The sequence below is a fragment of the Globicephala melas genome, chromosome X (genome assembly GCF_963455315.2).
Source record: "Globicephala melas chromosome X, mGloMel1.2, whole genome shotgun sequence".
Taxonomy (NCBI): Eukaryota; Metazoa; Chordata; class Mammalia; order Artiodactyla; family Delphinidae; genus Globicephala; species Globicephala melas.
In genome coordinates this window covers 81,028,369-81,050,350 of record NC_083335.1, presented here as the reverse complement: position 1 = coordinate 81,050,350, position 21,982 = coordinate 81,028,369, and the positions used below count along the sequence as shown (strand labels likewise).

The 21,982-nt window shown below is 36.7% G+C and overlaps 1 protein-coding gene across 3 annotated transcripts in view; it reads right to left on the bottom strand.

The window, feature by feature from the left end:
• The window catches only part of FAM120C (family with sequence similarity 120 member C), a 138,815-nt gene that overhangs the window by 62,198 nt on the left and 54,635 nt on the right, over positions 1–21,982 (bottom strand). For all 3 annotated transcript variants that reach the window (XM_030850126.2, XM_060291811.1, XM_030850127.2), the window contains exon 10: positions 3,793–4,042. In XM_030850126.2, coding sequence (XP_030705986.1) covers positions 3,793–4,042 — 250 coding nt within the window. The remainder of the gene's footprint in view (positions 1–3,792; positions 4,043–21,982) is intronic.

The following is a 21,982-nucleotide window of genomic DNA, read 5'->3' as shown; positions in this document are numbered from 1 at the left end:
AAACTTAAAAGCTTTTGCACAGGAAAGGAAACCATAAACAAGATGGAAAGACAACCCTCAGAATGGGAGAAAATATCTGCAAACAAAGCAACTGACAAAGGATTAACCTCCAAAATATACAAGCAGCTCATGCAGCTCAATATCAAAAAGAAAACAAAAACAAAGAAAAACCAAATCCAAAAATGGGCAGAAGACCTAAATAGACATTTCTCCAAAGAAGATATACAGATTGCCAACAAACACATGAGAACATGCCCAACATCACTAATCATTAGAGAAATGCAAATCAAAACCACAATGAGGTATCACCTCACAGTAGTCACAATGGCCATCATCAAAAAACCTAGAAACAATAAATGCTGGAGAGGGTGTGGAGAAAAGGGAACTCTCCTGCACTGTTGGTAGGAATGAAAATTGATACAGCGACTATGGAGAACAGATGGAGGTTCCTTAAAACACTAAAAGTAGAGCTACCATATGAACCAGCAATCTCACTACTGGGCATATACTCTGAGAAAACCATAATTCAAAAAGAGTCAAATATTGTATATTAATGCATGTATGTGGAGCCTAGAAAAATGGTACAGATTAACCGGTTTGCAGGGCAGAAGTTGAGACACAGATGTAGAGAACAAACGTATGGACATCAAGGGGGGAAAGCCGCTGGGGGGTGGGGATGGTGGTGTGATTAAAAAAAAAAAGTCACGTACCCCAATGTTCATTGCAGCACTATTTACAATAGCCAGGACATGGAAGCAACCTAAGTGTCCATCGACAGATGAATGGATAAAGAAGATGTGGCACATATATACAATGTAATATTACTCAGCCAGAGAAAGGAACGAAATTGGGTTATTTGTAGTGATTTGGATGGACCTAGAGTGTGTCATACAGAGTGAAGTAAGTCAGAAAGATAAAAACAAATACCGTATGCTAACACATATATATGGAAAGTAAAAAAGTGGTACTGATGAACCTAGTGGCAGGGCAGGAATAAAGATGCAGACAGAGAACGGACTTGAGGACACTGGGGGAAGGGGAAGCCGGGACGAAGTTAGAGAGTAGCATTGACATATATACACTACCAAATGTAAAATGGATGGCTAGTGGGAAGCCGCTGCAGAGCACAGGGAGTTCAGCTTCATGTTTTGTGACGACCTAGGGGGGTGGGATAGGGAAGGTGGGAGGGAGACGCAAGAGGGAGGGCATATTGGGATATGTATATACGTATAGCTGATTCACTTTGTTCTACAGCAGAAACTAACAACATTGTAAAGCAATCATACTCCAATAAAGATATTAAAAATAAAAGATTTATGTGGTTCAACAATATTTAGTACAAGTCTGCAACAAGAAAAGCAGAGTGGAGATTTACCTGACCTGATATTAAGGCAAATTACAAACCGTTAATAATTCGAAGAATGTGATACTGGCAACGCAGCAAGTAGGCAATGGAACAAAATAGAATCCAGGAATGGACTCAAGAATATACAGGAACTTGGTACCTAATAATGGTGGTAACACAAATCAATGGGGAGAGAACAGGTCATTTAATAAACGGGGTTGGGAAAACTGGCTTATTATGTAGAGAAAATAAAATTAGATCATTTTATACAGCATATACAGAATAAATACCCACTATATTAAAGACCTTACATGGAAGGCAACATTATAAAACTATAATGTAAACAGTTACATTATAGTTACAGAAAAAGTAGACACATCTTTATGACCCAGGGGTAGGGAAGAATTTATTAAATAAGATCCCCAAAGCACGCACCATAAATGTACAGATTGATGGGTTTGACAAAATCAACTTAAATACTTATTGGTTAGGGGTAAAGTGTACTGATATCTGCAAATTACTTGGAAATGCATCAAAAAGGATGGATAAATGGATGGCTAGAGATGGAGAGAGGGATAGTTATATGGTTATATGGTATAAAGCTGTTAATTATAGAATCTAAGTGTGGTCATATGAGTGTTTATATGGTTATATGGTATAAAGCTGTTAATTACAGAATCTAAGTGGTGGTCATATGAGTGCTTGCCATCCTATCCTTCCAACTTTTCTGTGTGTTTTTTTTTTTTTGGCCACGCCACATGGTGTGGCATGAGGGATCTTAGTTCCCTGACCAGGGATGGAACCCACGCCCCTTGCGGTGGAAGGGTAGAGTCTTAACCACTGGATCGCCAGGGAAGTCCCACTTTTCTGTATGTATGAAATCATAATGAAAGGTCAGTGAGAATGAAATACTTTTGTTCTAAAAAGGATATTGTACATAAATTTCTAAAAAATTGTGGCTGACTGGAAAAGATATTTGACACATGTACACACAGATATAGAAAAGATATTTGCTTTATTTTTATGTTTATTTGTTTAGGGTATATTATGTATTGAAGGTTTAACATACAGTCTTGTTAAATTGTCATTTATATACAGATTGCTAAATTGCCCTAAAGAAAGTTGAACCAAATTTACATTTGCATAAAGATAGCCAGTTGCTGTCACCATTGTCACTTCTTGGGTATTGTTCTTTTTTTTCTTTTTTTAATTGGGGTATAGTTGTTTTACAATGTTGTGTTAGTTTCTGTTGTACAGCTAAGTGAACCAGCTATATGTATACATATATCCCCTATTTTTTGGATTTCCTTCCCATTTAGGTCACCACAGAGCACTGAGTAGAGTTCCCTGTGCTATACAGCAGGTTCTCATTAGTTATCTATTTTACACATAGTAGTGTATATATGTCAATCCCAATCTCACAAGAAACTTCTGTAATCAGAAAGAAAAAAGACAAGTAACCTAAAAGAAAATTTGCAAGATAAATAGGCACTTCAGAGAATGTGAAAACAAATGGCTAATATATATAAAAAAGAAGATCAACCTCATCTGTAGTCAAATAAATGCAAATTAAAATAAAAGATACTACTTGAAACCCACTGGATTAGCAAAAATTAAGAAGTTATAAGATATCAGCCCTGGCAATAATATGAAGAAATAGAAACCCTTATGCATTCTTCATAGGACTATAAATTTAGAACAAATATAATCTAGAGCAATTTGGCCATATTTGGCAAAAAATCTATATGCATATTTACAGGATCCAGGACTTCAACTCCTAAATACATACTTCAGATAAACTGACACAGGAACACAAAGATACAGAGACATCTATGAAGATATTCCCTGTAGCACTGTTTGCAATATCCCAGAACTGGAAACAACTATCAAACAACAAATAAAGTCTATGATATAAGTAATTGTTGGAATATAATTCAGCAGTCATCAGGAACGAACCATATACGAATACAGAAAGATCTACAAAATAACACTGAGTGAAAAAGTAAGAAATAGAATATGTACAACACAGTATCTTTCATGTTAAAAAAGGAAAAAATCTACACATATAAACATCACTATAGATTGTGCATGCACATATATATATATATATATAAAAATATATGGAAGATGGCTTGGAGGGACACACATCAAATACCCAAGAGTGGATAACTATGGGTAGAGAGAAGGGGACTGAATCAGGAAGAAAGGCTGAAGGGGACAAAAACCAAATATAAAACCAAAAATAAAAGAGTGTTTATGCATGGGCTGATGATGACAGATCATAAACTGAGGAGACTATCATAGCAATTGATTTCCAATGTTTCTGAAGTCTAAAGTAAACATAAAACTTCCCCACCTCAAAATACCATAAAAACCACGTGCTTAAAGGAAATGTCAAAAAAAATAAAATAGAAATGAACTGACCACTTCCCGGTCACATGGCTTACCGGAGTACACAGCACATGAGCAGCAGATGGGTGGGGACGTTAGCCGGATTGAGCATACTGGGTGTGTCTGACTTCATACAGGCCAGGAAGGCACGCATCCTTCTGTTCTTGTCCTCAACTGCTTTGCCTAGCCAGAGCTTCTTGAGGTTTGGGCAAGTCCATTCCCGAAATGTCAGGGCAGACACCAGCTCAGGGGTTTGAGGTGACTTCCCTTTATAGGCAGACCACTCTTTAAGGATCACTGAAGGAACTAGAAAACAGAAATTGAGGAAAAACTGGCTATAGAGACTCTGAGCATTTCTGCAGCTGGTCACAATTGACAGAAACCATCACACTTCAACATCTTTGTATTTTCTGTCACTATAATTTTTATTGTTAGCAGTAGTAACAGCAGGAGTAGTAAGCATTTATTAGATGCTTGGTATGTATTAAGTATTTTACATATAAATGTAAATCTTACTTACTCTTCAGAACAAACCTGAGAGAGAAGCATTATGACTATATTATCACAAAACACAGTGCTCATTTTGCAGGTGAAAAAAGGAATCAAAGCTCAATGGTCACACAGCTCTACAGTCACACAGCAGTCCCCCACTTATTTGCAGGGAATAAGTTCCAAGACCCCCAGTGGATGCCCAAAACCATGGACAGTACCGAATCCTGCAATATACTATGTTTTTTCCTATACCTACGTACCTATGATAAAGGTACGTAAGAGATTAACAACAATAACTAATAATAAAATAGAACAGTTATAACAATATACTGTAATAAAAGTTATGTTAAAGTGGTCTCTCTCTCTCCAAATATCTTATTGTACAAATTTAATGCCATTTCCATCTTAACTAAGCACTTATCGTGTACTGTGTCCATAACTTTTGCAGTTCGAGATGCGATAGCAAAACTAGCACAAATTTCTTTTTCCTTCTTCACAATTTCACAGACAGAAGACTCATTCTTACCATAGATCTTTTTGTTCTTACTATAGATCTTAGTAACGTCAGCATATGATATTTTTTCTTCCCTTATTAAGTTGAGAACTTTCACCTTTTCACTTAAAGGAAGCACTTTACAGCTTCCTTTTGGCATATCTGAATTGCCAGCATCACTACTCTTGCACTTCAGGGCCATTATTAAGTAAAATAAGGGTTAATTGAACATAAGCACTGAGATACTGGGACAGTTGATTTGATAACCCAGACAGCTACTAAGTGACTAACAGGCAGCATACGTTGAACAGAGGAATGTTTCACATCCTGGGTGGGAGGGAGCAGGATTATGCGAGATTTCATCACACTACTCAAAACAGTGTGCAATTTAAAATTTATGAATTGGCTGCGTGCCCACCCAGCCCCTATTATAGTCCGAGATAAAGAACGCAAGATTAAAATGGAAGTCTCCACTATACCCTGACATCCCTTTTGCAGTATCCCAGTGGTCACAAAGACCAAGCCTGGTACAAGCAGGGGGAGACCGTGCCCAGGACTGGAGGTGAGCATTCTAAGATCAGTAAGGTTCCGAGCTGCCGGAGACTCCAGTTCCTGTCTTGTTGCTCCACCATCCCTCGGGCATGGCCCTCGTCTGAATGAATATTTGACCACATGGATGGATAAATATTCCAGCCAGGAGGACTGAGATACATGTACTATACAGCGACATAGAAAGAGAAGAAGGAATATTAGACATCAGGAAAGGCGCCGAATGTAAGACAGCAAACAGACACAGTGAAATCTAAACCAGGGTCAGTGACTTTCTTTCCAAGTTGGGTCCTCAATGGACGGCCCTAAACGCCGCCTGCCCCCTGGCAGAAACATCACAGATTTCTCAGAAGTGGCTTTGAGGCTTTTCAGAGGCTCAGAGATGATCCTTTGGAGCTCAGGGGGCACCTTCAAGATGGCAGAGGAGTAAGACGTGGAGATCACCTTCCTCCCCACAAATACATCACAACTACATCTATATGTGGAACAACTCATACAGAACACCTACTGAACACTGGCAGAAGACCTCAGACTTCCCAAAAGACACCTCAGGTGACTTACACGCAGAGGCAGGGCCAAATCCAAAGGTGAACCCGAGGAGCTGTGTGAACAAAGAAGAGAAAGGGAAATTTCTCCCAGCAGCCTCAGGAGCAGTGGTTTAAATCTCCACAATCAGCTTGATATACCCTGCACCTGTGGAAAACCTAAACAGACAGCGAATCATCCCAAAACTGAGGCATTAGACTTTGGGAACAACTGTAGACTTGGGATTTCCTTTCCGCATGTAATTTGTTTCTGGTTCTATATTTATCTTAGTTTAGTATTTAGAGTTTATTATCATTGGTATATTTGTTTATTGATTTGGTTGTGCCCTTCCTTTTTTATTTTTTATGTATACATATATAGATAGATTTATTTATTTTACTTTTTCTCTTTTTGTGAGTGTGTATGTGTATGCTGCTTTGTGTGATTTTGACTGTATAGCTTTGCTTTTGCCACTTGTCCTAGCGTTCTGACTGTCCGTTTTTTTTTTTTTTTTTAAGTATAGTTTATAGCACTTGTTAGCATTGAAGGATTTGTTTTTGGGTTTGGTTGCTCTCTTCTTTCTTTTTTTAATTACATTTTTATTTTTAACAATTTTTTCTATTTTAATAACATTATTTTATTTGTTTAGTTTTCGTTCTTTCTTGCTTTCTTTTTTCTCCCTTTTCTTCTGAGCTGTGTGGCTGACAGGGTCTTGGTGCTCTGCCCAGGTGTCAGGCCTGAGCCTCTGAGGTGGGAGAGCCGAGTGCAGGACATTGGTTCACCAGAGACCTCCAAGCCCCATGTAATATCAAACAGCAAAAGCTCTGCCAGAGATCTCCATCTCAATGGTAAGACCCAGCTCCACTCAACGACCAGTAAGTTACAGTACTGGACACCCCACGCCAAACAACTAGCAAGACAGGAACACAAACCCATCCATTAGCAAAGAGGCTGCCTAAAATCATAATAAGTTCACAGACACCCCAAAACACACCACCGGACGTGGTCCTGCCCACCAGCGAGACAAGATCCAGCTTCAGCCAACATAACACAGGCACCAGTCTCCTCCACCAGGAAGCCTACACAACCCACTGAACCAACATTAGCCACTGGGGGCAGCCACCAAAAAAAATGGGAACTACGAACCTGCAAGCTGCGAAAAGGAGATCCCAAACACAGTAAGTTAAGCAAAATGAGATCAGAGAAAACACAGCAGATGAAGGAGCAAGGTAAAAACCCATCAGACCAAACAAATAAAGAGGAAATAGGCAGTTTACCTGAAAAAGAATTCAGAGTAATGATAGTAAAAATGATCCAAAATCTTGGAAACAGAATGGAGAAAATAGAAGAAACGTTTAACAAGGAGCTAGGAGAACTAAAGAGCAAACAAACCATGATGAACAACACAAAAAAATGAATTAAAAATTCTCTAGAAGGAATCAATAGCAGAATAACTGAGGCAGAGGAAAGGATAAGTGACCTGGAAGATTAAATAGTGGAAATAACTACCGCAGAGCAGAATAAAAAAAAAAAGAATGAAAAGAATTGAGGACAGTCTCAGACACTTCTGGGACAACATTAAACGCACCAACATTCGAATTATAGGGGTCCCAGAAGAAGAAGAGACAAAGGGACTGAGAAAATATTTGAAGAGATTATAGGTGAAAACTTCCCTAATATGGGAAAAGAAATAGTCAATCAAGTCCAGGAAGTGCAGAGAGTCCCATATAGGATAAATCCAAAGAGAAACATGCCAAGACACAAATTAATCAAACTATCAAAAATTAAATATAAAGAAAAAATATTAAAAGTAGCATGGGAAAAACAACAAATAACATACAATGGAATCCCCAAAAGGTTAACAGCTGATCTTTCAGGAGAGACTGCAAGACAGAAGGGAGGGTGGCAGGACATATTTAAAGTGATGAAAGGGAAAAACCTACAACCAAGATTACTCTAACCAGCAAGGATCTCATTCAGATTCAACAGAGAAATTAAAACCTTTACAGATAAGCAAAAGTTAAGAGAATTCAGCACCACCAAACCAGCTCTCCATCAAATGCTAAAGGAACTTCTCTAGGCAGCAAACACAACAGAAGGAAAAGACTTACAATAACAAACCCAAAACAATTAAGAAAATGGTAATAGGAACATACATATTGATAACTATCTTAAATATAAATGGATTAAATGCTGTAACCAAAACACAAAGACTGGCTGAATGGATACAAAAACAAGACCCATATATATGCTGTCTACAAGAGACCCACTTCAGGCCTAGGGACATATACAGACTGAAAGTGAGGGGATGGAAGAAGATATTCCATGCAAATGGAAATCAAAGAAAGCTAGAGTAGCAATTCTCATATCAGACAAAATAGACTTTAAAATAAAGACTAATTACAAGAGACAAAGAAGGACACTACATAATGATCAAGGGATCAATCCAAGAAGAAGATATAACAATTGTAAATATTTATTCACCCAACATAGGAGCACCGCAAAACATAAGGCAAATGCTAACAGCCATAAAGGGGATGTTGACAGTAACACAATCATAGTAGAGGACTTTAACACCCCACTTTCACCAATGGACAGATGATCCAAAATGAAAATAAATAAGGAAACACAAGCTTTAAATGATACATTAAACAAGACAGACTTAATTAATATTTATAGGACATTCCATCCAAAAACAACAGATTAGACTTTCTTCTCAAGTGCTCATGGAACATTCTCCAGGATAGGCAATACCTTGGGAGACAAATCAAGCTTTGGTAAATTTAAGAATATTGAAATAAAGTATCTTTTCTGACCACAAGGCTATGAGACTAGATATCAATTATGGGAAAAAAATCTGTAAAAAATACAAACACATGGAGGCTAAACAATACACTACTAAATAAGCAAGAGATACTGAAGAAATCAAAGAGGAAATCAAAAAATACGCAGAAACAAATGACAATGAAAACACAACGACCCAAAACCCATCGGATGCAGCAAAAGCAGTTCTAAGAGGGAAGATTATAGCAATACAATCTTACCTCAAGAAACAAGGAACATCTCAAATAAACAACCTAACCTTAAACCTAAAGCAATTAGAGAAAGAAGAACAAAAAAACCCCAAAAGGTAGCAGAAGCAAAGAAATCATAAAGATCAGATAAGAAATAAATGAAAAAGAAATGAAGGAAACGAGAGCAAAGATCAATAAACTAAAAGCTGGTTCTTTGAGAAGATATACAAAGTTGATAAACCATTAGCCAGACTCAACAAGAAAAAAGTGGAGAAGACTCAAATCAATAGAATGGGAAAGGAAAAAGGGGAAGTAACAACTGACACTGCAGAAATACAAAGGATCAAGAGAGATTACTACAAGCAACTATATGCCAATAAAATGGACAACCGGGAAGAAATGGACAAATTATTAGAAAAGCACTACCTTCCGAGACTGAACTACGAAGAAATAGAAAATAGAAACAGACCAATCACAAGCACTGAAACTGAAACTGTGATTAAAAATCCTCCAACAAACAAAAGCCCAGAACCAGATGGCTTCACAGGCGAATTCTACCAAACATTTAGAGAAGAGTTAACACCCCTCCTTCTCAAACTCTTCCAAAATATAGCAGAGGGAGGAACACTCCCAAACTCAGTCTAGGAGGCCACCACCAACCTGATACCAAAACCAGACAAAGATGCCACAAAAAAAGAAAACTACAGGCCAGTATCACTGATGAACATAGATGCAAAATTCCTCAACAAAATATTAGCAGAGGCCAACAGCAGATTAAAAGGATCATACAACACGATCAAGTGGGGTTTACCCCAGGAATGCATGGATTCTTCAATATATGCAAATGAATCAATTTGATAAACCATATTAACAAACTGAGGGAGAAAAACCATATGATCATCTCAGTAGATGCAGAAAAAGCTTTTGACAGAATTCAACACCCATTTATGATAAAAAAAAACCCTCCAGAAAGTAGGCATAGAGGGAACTTAGCTCAACATAATCAAGGCCATATATGACAAACCCAAAGCCAACATCATTCTTAATGGCAAAAAACTGAAACCATTTCCTATAAGATCAGGAACAAGACAAGGTTGCCCACTCTCACCACTATTATTCAACATAGTTTTGGAAGTTTTAGCCACAGCCATCAGAGAAGAAAAAGAAATAAAAGGAATCCAAATCAAAAAGAAGAAGTAAAACTGCCACTGTTTGCAGATGACACGGTACTATACATAGAGAATCCTAAAGATGCTACCAGAAAACTAGTAGAGCTAATCAATGAATTTGGGAAAGTAGCAGGATACAAAATTAATGCACAGAAATCCCTTGCATTCCTATACGGTAATGATGAAAAATCTGAAAGTGAAATTAAGAGAACACTCCTATTTACCACTGCAACAAAAAGAATAAAATATCTAGGAATAAACCTACCTAAGGAGACGAAAGACCTGTATGCTGAAAATTATAAGACACTGATGAAAGAAATTAAAGATGATACACATAGATGGAGAGATATACCATGTTCTTGGATTGGAAAAATCAACATTGAGAAAATGACTCTACTACCTAAAGCAATCTACAGATTCAATGCAATCCCTACCAAATTACCACTGCCAGTTTTCACAGAACTAGAACAAAAAATTTCACAAATTGTACAGAAACAAAAATACCCTGAATAGCCAAAGCAATATTGAGAAAGAAAAACAGAGTTGGAGGAATCAGGCTCCCAGACTTCAGACTATATTACAAAGCTACAGTAATCAAGACAGTATGGTACTAGCACAAAAATTGAAATATAGATCAGTGGAACAGGATAGAAAGCCCAGAGATAAACCCATGCATATACGGTCACCTTATCTTTGATAAAGGAGGCAAGAATATAGAATGGAGAAAAGACAGCCACTTCAATAAGTGGTGCTGGGAAAACTGGACAGCTACACAGAAAAGAACGAAATTAGAACAGTCCCTAACACCATACACATAAATAAACTCAGAATGGATTAGAGACCTACATGTAAGACCAGGCACTATAAAACTCTCTGAGGAAAACATAGGCAGAACACTCTATGACATAAATCAGAGCAAGATCCTTTTTGACCCACCTCCTAGCGAAATGGAAATAATAACAAAAAAACAAATGGGACCTAATGAAACTTAAAAGCTTTTGCACAACAAAGGAAAACATAAACAAGATGAAAGATAACCCTCAAAATGGGAGAAAATATTTTCAAAGAAAGCAACTGACAAATGATTAGTCTCCAAAATATACAAGCAACTCATGCAGCTCAATATCCAAAAAGCAAACAACCCAATCCAAAAATGGGCAAAAGACCTAAACAGACATTTCTCCAAAGAAGAGATACAGATTGCCAACAAACACATGAAAGGAAGCTCGACATGACTAATCATTAGAGAAATGCAAATGAAAACTACAATAAGGTATCACCTCACAATGGTCAGAATGGGCATCATGAAAAACAATCTACAAACAATAAATGCTGAAGAGGGTGTGCAGAAAAGCGATCCCTCTTGCACTGTTGGGGGGAATGTAAATTGATACAGCCACAATGGAGAACAGTATGGAGGTCCCTTAAAAAACTTAAAATAGAACTACCATATGACCCTGCAATCCCACTACTGGGCATATACCCTGAGAATACCATAATTCAAAAAGAATCATGTACCACAATGTTTATTGCAGCTCTATTTACAATAGCCAGGACATGGAAGCAGCGTAAATTTCCATCGACAGTTGAATGGATAAAGAAGATGTGTCACATATATACAATGGAATATTACTCAGCCATAAAAAGAAGCGAAACTGAGTTATTTGTAGTGAGGTGGATGGACCTAGAGAGTGTCATACAGAGTGAAGTAAGTCAGAAAGAGAAAAACAAATACCATATGCTAACACTTATGTATGGAATCTAAAAAAATAATTAAAAGGTTCTGAAGAACCTAGGGGCAGGACAGGAATAAAGACACAGACATAGAGAATGGACTTGAGGACACGGGGAGGGGGAAGGGTAAGCTGGGATGAAGTGAGAAAGTGGTATGGACATATATACATTACCAAATGTAAAATAGACAGCTAGTGGGAAGCAGCCACACAGCACAGGGAGATCAGCTTGGTGCTTTGTGTCCACCTAGAGGGGTGGGATAGGGAGGGTGGGAGCGAGACACAAGAGGCAGGAGATGTGGGGATGTATGTATATGTATAGCTGATTCACACTGTTATACAGCAGAAGCTAACACACCATTGTAAAGTAATTATAGTCCAATAAAGATGTTAAAAAAACAGAAAAGAAAACTTATGAATTGTTTATTTCTGGAATTTTTCATTTAATATTTTTGAATCATGGTTGACCTTGGGTAATTGAAACCATGAAAGAGAAAACAAGGATAAGGGACTTGGTACTGTATTTTGAAAGTCATTTCTTAAGTAGATGTACCAGGCTAGGCAAGGAAAGAAGTCCAAGGTAGAATCACATGAATACCTGGCTTCATAACAGACTATAGGACACCCCAAAAGACTTAAAAGAATACTACAAAATTCTCAAGAAAACATCTTTTAGATTTATGAAGGTGTAACAGACAAGGAAAACATGGCTTCTGTCTACTTCTAGTGTACCTCAGGCTCCTAAGCTATATCTTCTTTTATTTAAGTCTTTTAGTATCTACTCAGTTACCAAAGCTAGAAACCTGGAAGTCATCCCAGACTCCTTGCTGTCCTTCACCTTCTACACTGGTTATTTCAAAGGTCCCGCTGATTCTACTGTCTTATCATGCCTTTTATCTGTCCCTTTTCTTCATCACAAGAAATATTGTTGAGGTTCAGATCTCAAATAATAACAAAAGGGTCATCTTTTACCTTGCAAGAGTCTCCAGACTGTTGTCCCTGCTTTCATCTTGTCCAGTCCCTCATACCCATACTCTACAACCACTAGAATGATCTTTTTAAAAAACCTTTTAGTTTCAAATAATTATAGATTCACAGGGAGTTGTGAAGATAGTAGACAGAAGTCCTGTGTACCCTTTATCTAGTTTCCCGCAATGGTTATATCTAAAATGATTATAAGGACTTCCCTGGCAGTACAGTGGGTGAGACTCCACACTTCCACTGCAGGTGGCACAGGTTTGATCCCTGATCAGGGAACTAAGATTCCTCCACGCAGTGTGGCCAAAAAACAAATAAAATAAAGAAAAATAAAATAAAATGATTATAATACAATATCAAAGCTAGGAAACTGACATTGGCACAACTATGTGTATAGTTCTGTGTCATGTGTAGATTCATATAACTACCACCACAATCAAGATACAGAACTATTCCATCACCACAAAGTTCTCCCCTGTGCTACCCCTTTTATGGTCACACCCAGTGCCCTCCAGCACCATCCTTAATCCCTGGCAACTACCAATCTGTTCTCTATCTGTACAATTTTGTCAATTTGAGAATGTTACATAAATTGAATCAGTATCCAACCTTTTGAGATTGGCATTTTCACTCAGCATAATGCCCTTGAGAGCTATCCATGTTGATGCATATATCAATAGCTCATTCCTTTTTTGCTGAGTAATATTCCATGATATCTAGGTTGTGTCCAGTATGGGGCTATTACGAATAAAGGTGGTATGAATATTTGTGTGTAAGTTCCTGCATGAAAATAAGTCTTCATTCTCTGGGATAAATGCCCAAAAGTGTGAGTGCTACACACTTATTTTTAGTTTTAAGTAACTGCCAAATTATTTTCCAGAGTGGCGGTACCATGTTACATTCCCACCAGCAAATTATGAGTGATCCAGCTTTTCCACATCCAATCCAGCCTGCTGTATTATCACCATTATTCATTTTAGCCATTCTGATAGGTATGTCGTGACACTTCATTGTGGTTTTAATTTGCATTTTTCTAACGGCTAATGATGTTGAACATCTTTTCATGTCTTTATATTCCATATGTATATCTTCTTCAGTGAAATGTTTGTGCATGTCTTTTGCTGATTTTCTAATTGGATTATTTTTATATTGTTCAGTTTTTTTTTGTTGTTGTTGTTGTTTTTGTGGCACGCGGGCCTCTCACTGTTGTGGCCTCTCCCGTTGCAGAGCACAGGCTCCGGACGCGCAGGCTCAGCAGCCATGGCTCATGGGCCCAGCCGCTCCGCGGCATGTGGGATCCTCCCAGAGTGGGACACGAATCCGTGTCCCCTGCATCGGCAGGCGGACTCTCAACCACTGCGCCACCAGGGAAGCCCTGTTCAGTTTTTTTTAAGTGAATTTCCTCTTTATTATTCTTGAGTAGAAGCTTATATTATATCTGAAATGACATTAAGGAGAATAGATAAATACAGATATAGATACATATATAGATAATCTAAGGCTCCTAAGACTTTATTATTTTTAAATGAGCATTAAGTCAAAGTTCATAATTATTTTGTACAAATAAGTGTCATCAGACTAGTTAAATGGTGGTTTTTTTTTAACATCTTTATTGGAATATAATTGCTTTACAATGTTGTCTTAGTTTCTGCTGTATAGCAAAGTGAATCAGCTATAGGTATACATATTGTTCAGTTTTGAGTTCTTTCAGATACTTGCTTTCAGAGTATTTCAGATACTAGTCTAGATATGTAGTACTTGTTCACCTATGGATTTCCAATTGATCCAGTACCACTTGTTAAAAAGACAACCTTTCTTCCACCAAAGTGCTTCTGTGGCTTTGTCAAAAATCAGTTGGCTGTACTTGTGTGAGGCTATTTCTGGGTTCCCTATTCTGTTCCATTTGTCTATATGTCTATATATCACTGCCAGTACCACACATTCTTAATTACGGCAGCGACATAATAAATCTTGTAATCAGGTAGAGTGACTGCTTCCAATTTATTATTCCTTCTTAAAAATGTTTTAGCTATTCTGGTTCCTTTGTTTTTCCATATAAATATTAGAATAATCTTGTCTACATACACACAGAATCCTGCTGGCATTAGATAGAAATTGTGTCAAACCTGTATACAATTAATTTCTGTTGAATCAGTAGTAAAAATAATTCCCAACAAACAGAAGTCCAGGACCAGACAACTTGATAGTGAATTGCACCAAAAATTTAAAGGAGAGCTAACAACTATCCTTCTCAAATGATTCCAAGAAATTGAAGAGCAAGGAACGTCTCCAAACTCATTCTATATAAAACAAAAATATCCTCCAGGAATAAAGGGGAAATAAAGACATTCCAGATGAAGAAAAAACTTTTTTAAAAGCAGACCTACCCTAAGAAAATGACTAAAGGTACTTCTCTACACAGAAAAGAAATGATAAAAGAAGGAATCTTGGAATATCAGAAAGGAAGAAAAAACAATGGAAAGAACAAAAATATGGATAAATACAATAGATTTTCCTTCTTCTCTTGAGTTTTCTAAATTACACTTCATGGTAAGCAAAAACCATAATACTGTTTAATGTGGCTCTGAATGTCTGTAGAGAAAATATTTAAGACAATTATTAATGGAGGAAGGTAAAGAGATGCAACAGAGGTCAGGTTCACTTCACTTGAACTGGTAAAATGTCAACACCAGTAGACTGCAATAAGTTATGTATATACAATGTAATACCTAGTAAATATACTGAAATAGCTATACAAAGAGATATACCAAAAACATATAGATAAATAAAAATGGAATTCTAAAATAAGTTCATGTAATCCATAGAAGGGAAGAATAAGAAAACAGAGATATGAAAACCAGAGAAAACAAACAGAAGCAAAAATAAAATGACAGACTTAAGTCCTAACATGTCAGTAATTACATTAAATGTAAGTGGTCTAACAACACCAATTAAATACAGAGATTGACAGACTGGATAAAAAAACATGACCCAGGGCTTCCCTGGTGGCGCAGTGGTTGAGAATCTGCCTGCCAATGCAGGGGACACGGGTTTGAGCCCTGGTCTGGGAAGATCCCACATGCCGCGGAGCAACTAGGCCCGTGAGCCACAACTACTGAGCCTGCGCGTCTGGAGCCTGTGTTCCGCAACAAGAGAGGCTGCGATAGTGAGAGGCCTGCGCACCGCGATGAAGAGTGGCCCCCGCTTGCCTCAACTAGAGAAAGCCCTCGCACAGAAACGAAGACCCAACACAGACAAAAATAAATAAATAAATAAAATTTAAAAAATGACCCAAATATATGCTGTCTACAAAACATTCACTTCAAATATAAATGATATTGGTAGGTTGAAAGGAAAAGAATGGAAAATAATATACCATGAGAACATTAATCAAAAGACAGAAGGAAAGGCTATATTAATACCACATTAAGTATACTTCAGAGCAAAAAAACTGCCAGGGACAGAGAGGGACATTACAAAATGCTAAAAGTGTCAATCCACCAAGGAGACATAGCAATCCTAAATGTGTGTCACCAAATAACAGAGCCACAAAATACATGATGCAACAACTGACAGAAATGAAATGAGAAATAGACACATCCACAATTATAATTAGAGACTTCAACCCACCTCTCAATAATGGGTAGATCAACTATACAGAAAATCAGCAAGAATACAGAACTCAACACCATCAATGAACAGAATCTAATTGACTCTTACAGAATATACAACAAGAGTATAATACATGTTCTTTTCACATGCCCACAGAACATATGCCACGATAGATCATATCCTGGGCCATAAAACAAACTCCAATAAATTTTAAAGAATTGAAATCATACAAAGTATATTCTCAGGCCACTATGGAATCAAACAAGAAATTAACAGAAAGATAACAGAAAAATCTATAAATACTTGGAAAATAACAAAACACTTGTATATAATTAATGGGTCAAAGAGGAAGTCTCAAGGAAAAGAAAGAAATAATGGAACTAAATGAAAATAAAAATACAGAATATTAAAATTTGTGAGATGGAACTAAATAACTGCTGAGAGGGAAATTTATAGCACAAAATGCTCACATTTAGAAAAGAGGAAAAGTCTTTAATTGATCATCTAACAAGAAGAGGAGCAGAAAGCCAAACCTTCAGCAAACCAAGGAAAGAAATAATAAGGATAAAATCAGAAATCAATGAAATTGAAAACAGAAAAACAATAGAGAAAAAAAATCAATGAAACAAAAACCCGGTTCTTTGAAAAGAACAATAAAATTGACAATATTATAGCAAGACTGCAAAGAAAAAGAGACAGAAGACACAAATTGCTAATATCAAGAATGAGACAGGATATCACCACAAAACCTGCAGATATCAAAAGAACTGTATGGGAATACTGTAAACAACTCTGCACACATAAATTTGACAACTTACGCAAAATAGACCAATTTCTCAAAAAATGCAAGCTACCAGAACACACCTAATATCAAGTAGATAATTTGATTAGCCCTATAAATTTTTATGAAATTTAATTTAAAACTTCACACACACACACACAGACACACACAAAACCTGGCTCAACTGGTTTCACTGGAGAATTCTACTAAATGTTTAACAAAAAATTAACATCAGTTGTCACAACTGTCACAATCAAGGATTGTGTAGACAATCCTTTTAGAAAATAGGAGTGAACGTTTCTGAACTATTTTTATAAAGCCAGTATTATGCTGATGCAAAAGCCAGATAAAGACAGTACATAAAAGTACTTCAGACTGATATTCCTCATCAATATAGATGTACAAATTCTTAACAAAATATTAGTCAATAGAATTCAGCAATATATAAAATGAATTATACACCATGGCCAAGTAGGGTTTATTCCACGGTTGCAAGGCTGGTTCAATACTTGAAAAATCAATGTAATCCACCATACAAACAGGCTAAAGAAGAAAAATAATATAATCATCTCAGTGGATGCAGAAAAACATTTGATAAAATTTGACAATTGCTCATGATTTAAAAAAAAACTCTCGGGCTTCCCTGGTGGCGCAGTGGTTGAGAGTCCGCCTGCTGATGCAGGGGACGCGGGTTCGTGCCCTGGTCCGGGAGGATCCCACATGCCGCGGAGAGGCTGGGCCCGTGAGCCATGGCCGCTGGGCCTGCACGTCTGGAGCCTGTGCTCCACAACGGGAGAGGCCACAGCAGTGAGAGGCCCGCGTACCGCAAAAAAAAAAACAAAAAAAAAAACTCTCTGGGAACTTCCCTGGTGGTCCAGTGGCTAAGGCTCCGTGCTCCCAATGCAGGGGGCCTGGATTCAATCCCTGATCAGGGAACTAGATCCCACATGCTGCAACTAAGAGGTCACATGCCGCAACTAAAAGATCCCTTATCTCAACTAAAGATCCTGCATACCACAATGAAGATCCCACATGCTGCAACTAAGACCCAGTGCAGCCAAATACGTAAATAAATAAATATTAAAAAAATAACTCTCTGGAAACTAGGAATAGAAGGGAATTTCTTCAACTTGATAAAGAACATCTACAAAAAAACCTCCTACTAACATTGTACTTAATGGTTTAAGACTGTATGTTTTTCTCTTAAAATCAGAAACAGGGCTAGGATGTCTGCCCTTACCACTGCTCTTCAACATATTACTGGAAGTTCTAGCCAGTGTAGGAAGGCAAGAAAATGAAATAGAAGGCATACAGATCAGAAAGGAAGAAATAAAACTGACCCTAACTGCAGATGACATATAGTCCATGTAGAAAATCACAAGAAATCTACAGCAAAACTCCTAGAAATAATGTGAGCTGAAGACTACAGGATACAAAATAAACATACAGAAATTAATTGTATTTCATTTTTTATTGAAGTAAAATTGACTTAAAATATTATATTAGTTTCAGTTGTACAACATAGTGTTGATATTTTTATATATTACAAAATGATCACTCCAATAAGTCTAGTTACCATCTATCACAATACAAAGTTATTCCAATATTATTGACTATATTCCATATGCTATATACTATGTTCCCATGACTTATTTATTTTATAACTGGAAGTTTGTACCTCTTAATTTCCCTCACCTATTTCACTCATCTCCCCATACCCCTCCCTCTGGCAACCACCTGCTTGTTCTCTATATCTGTGAGTCTGTTTCTAGTTTGTTATATTCAATCACTTATTTTTTAGATTCCACATATAACTGAAATCATACAGTATTTGTCTTTCTCTGCCTGACTTATTTCACTTAGCATAATACCTTCTAGGTTCACCCATGTTGTCGCAAGTGGCAAGATTTAATTCCTATTTTATGATAAAAAAATATTCTACTGCATATATATACCATTTCTTCTTTATCCACTCATCTGTCGATGAAAGCTTAGGTTGCTTCCATATCTTTGCTATTGTAAAAAGTGCTGCAATGAACATAGGGGTGCATATATCTTTTCAAATTAATGTTTTTGTTTTCTTCAGATAAATACTCAGATATGGAATTGCTGGATCATATGGTGGTTCTATTTTTATTTTTTTGGAGGAATCTCTACACTGTTTTCCATAGTGGCTGTACCAATTTACATTCTCACCAACAAGGGTTCCCTTTCCTCCAATCTTCCTACACTATTGGTTGGAATGTAAATTGGTACAACTATTATGGAGAACAGTACGGAGGTTCCTTTAAAAACTAAAAATAGAACTACCATATGATCCAGCAACCCCACTCCTGGGCATATATCCGGAGAAAACCATAATTCAAAAAGATACAGGCAACCCAATGTTCACTGCAGCATTATTTACAATAGCCAAGACATGGAAGCAACCTAAATGTCCATCAACAGAGGAATGTATAAAGATGTGGTACATATATGCAACAAAATATTACTCAGCCATAAAGAAGAATGAAATAATGCCATTTGCAGCAACATGGATGGACCTACAGATTATCATAGTAAGTGAAGTGAGTCAGAGAAAGACAAATATCATATGATATCACTTATATGTGGAATTTAAAAAGATGACACAAGGGAATTCCCTGGTGGTCCAGTGGTTAGGACTCAGTGCTTTCACTGCTGGGGCCCAGGTTCATTCCCTGGTCAGGCAACTAAGATCCCACAAGCTGTGCAGTGTAGCCAAGAAAAAAAAAACCAAGGATGACACAAATGAACTGATTTACAAAACAGAAACAGACAAACAGATTCACAGACTTTGAAAACAAACTTATGGTTAACAAAGCAGAAAGGGAAGGGTTGTGGGAGAGGAATAAACTAGGAGGTTGGGATTAAAATATACACACTACTATATATAAAATTGACAATCAACAGGGACCTATTGAATAGCACAGGGAACTCTACTCAATATTCTGTAATAACCTATATGGGAAAAGAATCTGAAAAAGAATGGAGATAAGTATATGTATAACTGAACCACTCTGCTGTACACCTGAAACTAACACAACATTTTAAATCAACTATACCCCAATATAAAATAAAAATTAAATTAAATTTTTAGAAAGGGTTCCCTTTCCTCCACACCCTTGCCAATATTTGTTATTTGTTGTCTTTTTGATAATAGCCATTCTGAAAGGTGTGAGGTGATATCTCATTGTGGTTTTGATTTGTATTTCCCTGATGATTAGAGAAGTTGAGCATTTTTTCACATGCCTGTGAAAAGATGGCATCTGTATGTCTTCTTTAGAAAAATGTCTATTCAGAGCCTATGCCCGTGATTTAATTGGGTTGTTTGTTCTTTTGATGTGGAGTTGTATGCATTCTTTGTATATTTTGGATATTAACCCATCGTTGGATATATCATTTGCAAATATCTTTCTCAATTCAGTAGACAGCCTTTTTGTTTTGTTGATAGTTTTATATGCTGTGCACAGAGTTTTTGGTTTGATGTAGTCCCATTTGTTTATTTTTGCTTTAGCTTTCCTTGCATGAGGAGACATATGCCAAAAAATATTGCTAAGACTGATGTCAAAGAGCGTAGGGCCTAGGTTTTCTTCTAGGAGTTTTATGGTTTCAGGTATTACATTTAACTCTTTAATCCACTGCCATGTAGCTATCTAGTTTTCCCAACACCATTTATTGAAGAGGCTGTCTTCTTCCTCATTGAATATTCTTGTCTCCTTTCTCATAGATAAATTGCTGATATAACTATGGGCTCATTTATGGGCTCTCCATTTGGTTCCATTAATCCACATATCTGTTTTCTGTGCCAGTATCATACTATTTTGATTATTGAAGCTTTATAGTATAGTTTGAAATTAGGGACTGTGATGCCTCCTGTTTTGTTCTTCTTTTTAAAAAATTTTACAATGTTGTGTTAGTTTCAGATGTACAGCAAAGTGATTCATGTTTATACATATATACATTATATATATATAACTATTATAATATACTGTATATAATATACTGTATAATATATAACTATATATAACATACATAATATATATAAAAATATGTTCTTTTTCAGATTCTTTTCCCATATAGGTTATTAGAGTACTGAGTAGAGTTCCCTGTGCTACACAGTAGATCCTTGTTGATTATCTGTTTTATATACAGTACTGTGTATATGTTAATCCCAACAACCTAATTTATCCCTTCCACCCAACCTTTCCCCTTTGGTAACCATAAGTTTTTCAAAGTCTGTGAGTCTGTTTCTGTTTTGTAAATAAGTTCATTTGTGCCATTTTTTAAGATTCCACGTATAAGCAGTATCACATATTTGTCTTTCTCTGTCTGATTTACTTCACTTATCTCTAGGTCCATCGATATTGCTGCAAATGGCATTATTTCATCCTTTTTTATGGCTGAGTAATATTCCACACTATGTGTGTGTGTATACATATATATATGTATATATATACCATATCTTCTTTATACATTCCTGTGTTGATGGACATTTAGGTTGCTTCCATGTCTTGGCTATTGTAAATAGTGTTGCTACGACCATTGGGCTACATGTATCTTTTTGAATTAGAGTTTTCATCTTTTCCAGGTATATGCCCAGGAGTGGGATTGCTGGATCATATGGTAGTTCTATTTTTAGTTTATTAAGGAAAAATCTCCATACTGTTCTCCATGTTCTTTTTTAAGATTGTTTTGGCTACTTGGGGTCTTCTGTGTTTCCATATAAATTTTAGAATAGTTTGTTCTAATTCTGTGGAAAATGTCATTGGTATTTTGATAGTGATTGCATTGAATATTTAGATTACCTCGGGTAGTATGATCTTTTTGACAATATTAATTCTATTAATTCTTCCATTCCATGAGCATTGTATATCTTTCT